Here is a 6,918-nt window from a genome sequence, read left to right as displayed (position 1 = left end):
ACCCCGCCCCACCACGCCCCACCACGCCCCACCACGCCCCGCCACGCCCCGTCACGCCGCGCCACAACCGGGCACGCCACTCCCGAACTCACTCAGGCCAGAGTAGTAGTAGGGTCAGTCTCGAGGCGGCCCGGAGAAGACGAGCAAGCAGACGAGAGAGACAGAGAGAGAGGGGGTGTGGGGTGGGGAGAGAGACAGAGCAGGTCAGAAGAGAACAGAGACTAGCACGTGTGGTGGAAGAGGCGCTCGTTTGAACTCAAACGCCGCCATAGTACACATCCAACACGACGCGCGGCTGAAGCGCCCTCCGAGTGGCACTCGACTACACGGGGACGCTATGCCAAGCCCAACCCCCTCCTCTCCAACCACAACCACCACCACCATCAACAACAACATCAAAAACATCAACAACATCTACAACAACAACAACAACAACAACAACAACAACAACAACAACAACAACAACAACAACAACAACAACAACAACAACCAACACCGCGCACACCCACACACACATACTAAGCCACTCACAATAACTCACTGTCCCCGCGGCGCATGCGGAGCGCGCGCGACGCGGGAAAAATTCAAGTTGAGAGTTGAGGGGTGTGTTTTGAGCGCGCCCGCGCGCAACACTCATCTGAATGTTTATTCCATCGGGGCTCGCCGTGCGTGAAACTGTTTGTGATGCGGGGACAGTGGCATCATGCCGGCCGCGGAATGGAGAGGAGAAAAATGCCTCCTCCTCCCACACACTTATTCATACGGTAAAAAGAAATATAGAAGTTTTGAATCTAAAAGTGTGATGCATTGACATTTTATATAGAGTGTACCGGTAGAAGAAAAATCAAAGTTGCGAGTGTTGGTGTCGGTAGTGTTAGTCGCTGAAATTATTGCAGCCGTTTCGCACACAAACCCGAAGAATTTTTCTTTCATCAGAGAAACTTGTTTTCCAGTCGTCGAGCATCCCCGAGCAGGACCATCAGGCCCGGCGCGGGGAGGGGGGAGGAGGGTGAAAGGCCCGGACGCTCAGCCAATCCGACGCGTCCGCCACGAGGAATGCGAAGTGCGTGCGAGGAATCCAAACACCCCTCGGCCATTCCGCGCTGCCCCTCCCCGCAGGCAGAGGCGCCGGACGGCGCGCGGACACTCCACGGCCTCCTCGGTACGCCCTGCTTGAGTGGCCGTCCCCTCGGTACGCCCTCTGGCAGGTCCTACGAACGCCCCTCTCTGTATGGCACGCCGTCCTCAGAACGCCCCACAACAGCTCACTTTGGCCGAGAGGGCTGGCGGTGGTCTCTGGTGCGGAGCAGCGGAGCGCCGGGTGGGCAGGCAGGCCCGCCCTGCGCGCGAGTCCGGCACCAGGCCTAACCCTCGGCTCGCAGGCGCTCCGGCACGTTGGGCTGCCTACCTCCCGGGCGCCGTTCGCTCGCCCACGAAACCGACGCACACGCGCGCGGCAACTTTTCGCAGTACAGGCCCTTTGTATCATAACCGGGTCGCATTCACCCAGGCCTCGACGTGGCGGAGAAAGGGAGGTGGGGGTGGAGAAGGGAGCTATTCGGAGTTTTTATTTTTAAAAAGGGTCGGTCTAGGTCATGTTATGTATTCCGCTGCCGGCGCGTGGCCGCGCGCGGGCCCGGGCTGTCCTCTGCTCTAGCCTGGCGGCGCGGGGCGGGGCGCGGCACAGCGCACATCCAGGCAGCGTGCATTTTAGAGCAGCCGGGAGGTTGACTGGCAGAACGACCGTGCGGGAGAGACAGCCTTCGAGTCTGACAGGCGAGCCCCAAAGAGGGAGGAGGAAGAGTAGGGAGAGGAGAAGTTAGAGAGGGGGGAGGGGGGTAAAGGAGGAAGAGTTCAGGGGGTTGTCGCCGAGCAAAGGTGAGCCAAACAAACAGCAATAACTGGGGTCTTATTTATTTGTACCGCTGCGATTTCTTGATGATCTCAATATAACTCCATCCTCAAAGGAATATAAGATTTTGCATGGCTCTCTACAAAGAAATACTGGGGCAGACGCGTCGACACTTTAACTCCGGCCACTTGCGAGTAAACTGTCCCCAAGTAGTAATAGCCGGTGATTGTTCAGAAGCGGCTCCAGAACGGCGATGGCCGGAGGTGGGTGCGGTGGAGAGGAGGGGAGGGGGTGGGAGGGCGATTGGTTGGGAAAAGACCGAGGGGAAGACGCAGGCCCAGGTGCTGGAGGAGAGGAAGCCCCACCTGATTACCTTCCTCCTCGCTCCTGGTATGGTCCATTGCAATTAAGGGTCAGATGGGGTACTAAAGGCACCAGGTAAAAATTATATACCCCGAGATATACCCCCTCCCCCGCGGAACTTCTGAATCCAGTATGAAATTCAAGATCTCTGCGCGACCAGCTAAACAGGGACTAAATACCGGTTATAATTGTTGAGGATGATAATAAAAAGAATGCGCCTGCACTGAGAAAAAAAAAATCTGTCTCAGCACTATACGTTTAGTCCCCAGATCGACGTTTTTTCGTTGCACTATACGTCTAGCGCTGGGGGCTAAACGTAGCATCCCAGGCAAAGAAAATTTAGAGCACAGCACTAAAACTCAATGGCCGGTCACTATCTCATTTTGATCTGGGACAAAAGTCGGGAGCATTAGACGTACGTTTAGTGCCCGGACAGAAATATTTTTCTCAGTGTGCCAGCTCTTCCAGTCGTCCCAGACTCTCAGCGGGCAGGTATCCACGGCCGAGGGCGAGAAGGCGATACATGACCTTTCTGGATCAACCAGGAGGGCGCGAAGGCTCGCGTCCATCTGTCACGGCCGCGAGGGAGAGCCACACGATGCCAGCGGACCAAGCCGACATCATCACTTTGAGGGAGAGAGGCAGGGGGAAGGGGGGGGGCACCAAACACGGCCGAGCTCATGACATGATGTGCAGGGGTTGCGCGCGCGAGAAGGAGTTAGAGGGCTCCGAGGGGTGCCCAACTCCATAAAACTGTGTGCACCGGATTAGCAAATTGTAAAGAATACCAATGATTACCAAGGATTACTAATGATTACCAATAAATACTAATGTATTAAGCGCCTGCATTCTAAACAGAACATGCGTCATTTCACAAACATATTTGCCCACAATCGTGCACCTTGCACTTACAGTTTTGTTTCTTGCAGTTCACTCTACGACGTGCGCTGCTACCCTTAAAGTCCCGAGCGGGTGCGGAGCCGGCTGGGTCAGGTGGAGTGTGGGGTGGGGCAGGAGGGGCGTAATACGCAACGCAAGGCAGCGTCTCGCCGCGCCGTACGGTGAGAGTAAGGAGGGGAGGTCGGGTGAAAGGGAGAGGGGTTGTGGGGGAGGGGTTCATGGCCACGACGGAAGACCCGAGAAAGGTACAGGTACTACACAGACTCTCTTCCAACTCTATTCACTTCTCATTCTTTTGCCTCTCTCTCTCTCTCTCTCTCTCTCTCTCTCTCTCGCTCTCTCTCTCTCTCTCATTCTCTCGCTCTCCCTCTTTCTGACTCTTTCGAACTGCATCTCCTCGTGTGTCTCGCTTTCCATTCCATTTCCACCATCGTCTACCTTCATCTTCTCCTGTTGCACAGTTTCGCTCCACCTACACCCACCCAACATCCCCCACCCCAGCGCCTTTCCCCTACACTATGCGCCCAGGGCAGTAGTGCGGCGTTCAACAGGGGTAGCAGTCACCTCCCCCTGAACAACGTCGGTTTCCATATCACGCTCGGTTCCTATTCTGTGCCAGCAGAAGCCTCGCCCGATGCTGCTGCTGCTGCTGCTGCTGCTGCTGCTGCTGCTGCTGCACGCGCATCGCTCGCCTGCCCCCCGCCATGCGCCCCCGCCCTTCTCTTTGGTGAAATGCAAATGCGTGGCCTGGTCCTGGCGTGAGGGGCGCCTCACCTTGAGGCGGGAGGGACATCCGGGCTCGAGGACAAACGAAGGGGAGCGCCGCCGGCCCGGCTCGGCGTAGCCTGACGGCCCCCGACCCGCTCCAGGCTCCGGTAGATGGCGGCACTGACCCTCGCTCCGATGGCGCCAATACTCCTGCGAACAGCCTCTGGCGTCGGACGCTACTTCCCGCCTCAGAGAAATTATGTGTCGTACATATCTTGCCCTGAATTTTTCTGCAGAAAGCTAATAGATTGTTGGTTTAAACTATGGCACTTGTTGTTAGATTGAAATTTATAGCAGACATCGAGAGACATTTTTAACAACCAGTGGCAAACTTTGTATTTGTCCGAGCGACGTTTACCTTCAAATACGCAAAAGAAAATTGAAGGACGATAAAAAAGGGTGGATCTTGGCCAGTTTTTTTTTCGTACTAAAGTTGTATTTACTTAGCGTCATTAGGATGACACAAGCTAGTCTTGGCTAATCACACAAAGCAGTCGAGACTAAAGCCCCCTCCCAATAAGCACGAAAAACACACTAAGACGTCATACTGACATCAATAGCACTGATTTGGTCAAAAGAAAAGAAAGGTCAAAATTTGGGCAGAATCTCTGTTATTATTGATTGAAATAACCGGAGATGACCTATTCGTGGTGACATTTTCGTGTTTTCTCGGTGAATAGACTAAATTGGATTGAGCCAAAGAGTGCGGCTCATGCGGCTGAATGTGATCAGTTGAATGAATCATTTGTTTCTATATCAGGGTCAGGGTAGGTATACAAGAGGGAACACAGCAGTAATTTTTACAATTTTTTATTGGTGGCTTAAATACCTGGGAAAAGACATAAGAAACTAACTGTAAAACTATTAAGCTTATTTACATACAAAGCTAATTAAAACTTAATTATACAGAAACATTTTTAAACACTGTTCATTTTAAAAAATAACAGCTCATCAAATCAGTCCATTTTAACTAACAGACAATAGTTTTTTTTTTTTTTTTTGACAACGCAGCTGACGAACCAGCTCATTCCTCTGATGCCTCTGATCTATCGCTGTGCCGTGCCAATATGTGTTCTTTCAGCTTTTCGAACGTGAAACAAATAAATCTACAGGGTCGGGGATTTCTGTTGCCGTAGGTTCTGTTACAATTAATCGGCAATACACTTGGATGTTTGGATTTCATATGATTTTTCACTTTATCCTCCCGACTATTTTTATAATTGCAATCAGTGAAATCACATTTGCCCAACAACAAGTCTTCATCCGTTAGTTCCTGACAGTCGTTGTCCATATGATGGACAGTCTTCATGTGTCGGCTCAAGTTTTGTTTTTGAGCAGACAGCTTTACGCCACACACTCGACACAGCTTCTTCATCTTTGGGTTGTGTAGTCTGGCGTGGCGCGTCAAATCTTCCTTCGTCTTGAAAGTCTTGTCGCAGTGGTCGCATTTGAAAGGCTTGTTGCTTAGTTTATCAAGGTCGCACTCTCGAACTGGAGGAGAAGCCTTAGACTTCCTCCCCAGATACACCCTTTTAGAGGGTTGGGCGGGCGTGGTGCTGTTGCCCGTCGATCGCTTGCGCTTGCTACCCACGGACTTCGACCCAGAAGAGTCAACCTGAGCAGTAGACTCGGCGAACCCAAGGCCTCCAGTCTCAGCGTCTGCTTCGTGGACGGCAAGAGGGTCGAACCCCTCTGTCGAAGTGGTAGCAGGCGAGCACGGCGTCAACGGGGGGGTCAAATAAGTGTCGGCGACAGGGAAACTCTCACGAACGACCAGGGACTCTTCGCTGTAGGAGTTACCGTAAGGATAAGGAACCATTGGCTGTAGATCTGTCATTACAAGCTCGAAACACTCCTGGAAAAATTTAAAAAAAATAATTAGTGGCTGTATGTGTGTGTGTGTGTGTGTGTGTGTGAGAGAGAGAAATTGAAATTGAAATTGAAATGAATTTTATTGAGGTCCATATAAAAGGACTTTAAGTCCCGCTCGAATACAGACCTGCTCTGCTCACATTCTATCATAGTTAACAAAACAATGACTATGTACACAAAAGAGAGAGAGAGAGAGAGAGAGAGAGAGAGAGAGAGACAGACAGACAGACAGACAGACAGACAGACAGACAGACAGACAGACAGACAGACAGACAGACAGAGACGGAGCGTGAAGGGGTGATCACTCACCTCATTATTTGTCGAGTCGATATACATTTCGGTAGACTTCGGAAATGCCTGCCTAAACGGCGGTAGTCCAGTTTTCTTTGGTTCAGGGGGCTGCCACCACATAGGATCGCGTCCATCCTGAGATACAAAAAGATACAAAGTAAGTTAAGTCAGACGAACAATGTGCACACAGCGCCCCGCCCAATAGTGTATTTCGATTAACGGAGGAAGAAGAATAGCGGGTAGAACATCAACGTTACCGATTGGCCGAGAGCTTCCCGCCTCTACGTCACGCCGGTAGTGGGAGTAGGCGCTCGGCCAATTCTACCCGCTGTTCTTCTTCCTCCGTTAGCCGAAATACACTATTCGCAAGGCTCGGTAGCCACATCCTAGTGGGGACTAGAAGGATAGGATGTCTCAGAAATGTGCAGATTTCAGAACCAGTTCATAAAGATTTGGGCGCCATTATCACAAAAAAATTCGCACTCGCTTCGCTCACGGTGTTTTCTGTAGCCATGACTTTATTTCATATGCTTCTATTTTCTAAACATAACAGTTGCGCTCCAAATTTCGTCCGCTGCTACCTTCTCGCGCACGTGAACGACATAGAAGATCTATAGAAAAATAAAAGAGCGTTTTTGTCAGTCTTTTTTTAAGGGGAGTGGGCGGTAGAATTTTTTTTGACCCTGTACTTCTTAAAACTCAAGGAAATTTGGGGGAAAGGTGTCTTGAAATTATGAAAAATGGAAATGAAACCATGTGTTTCGGACAACCGCAAGAATAATGTATTTTTCGTTAATTTGAAAGCACATTTTTTGAGGGGGGGGGAGGCGCTAGTCACCGCAAGGGGGCGCCAAAAAGGATCGGATGAGCTG

At 51.4% G+C, this 6,918-nt stretch overlaps 1 protein-coding gene across 2 annotated transcripts in view; it reads right to left on the bottom strand.

Moving 5' to 3' along the window:
* Positions 1 to 4,677: 4,677 nt before the first annotated feature.
* LOC113212238 (zinc finger protein 335-like) overlaps positions 4,678 to 6,918 on the bottom strand; it is a 16,149-nt gene continuing 13,908 nt past the window's right edge. For both annotated transcript variants that reach the window (XM_052266906.1, XM_052266907.1), the window contains exons 2-3: positions 6,065 to 6,181; positions 4,678 to 5,738 (exon numbers count right to left, since the gene is read on the bottom strand). In XM_052266906.1, coding sequence (XP_052122866.1) covers positions 4,908 to 5,738; positions 6,065 to 6,181 — 948 coding nt within the window. In that variant the 3' untranslated portion in view covers positions 4,678 to 4,907. The remainder of the gene's footprint in view (positions 5,739 to 6,064; positions 6,182 to 6,918) is intronic.

This window comes from Frankliniella occidentalis, unplaced genomic scaffold (assembly GCF_000697945.3).
Source record: "Frankliniella occidentalis isolate FOCC.00 unplaced genomic scaffold, Focc_3.1 Scaffold44, whole genome shotgun sequence".
NCBI lineage: Eukaryota > Metazoa > Arthropoda > Insecta > Thysanoptera > Thripidae > Frankliniella > Frankliniella occidentalis.
This window is presented reverse-complemented; position numbering and strand designations above follow the sequence as displayed.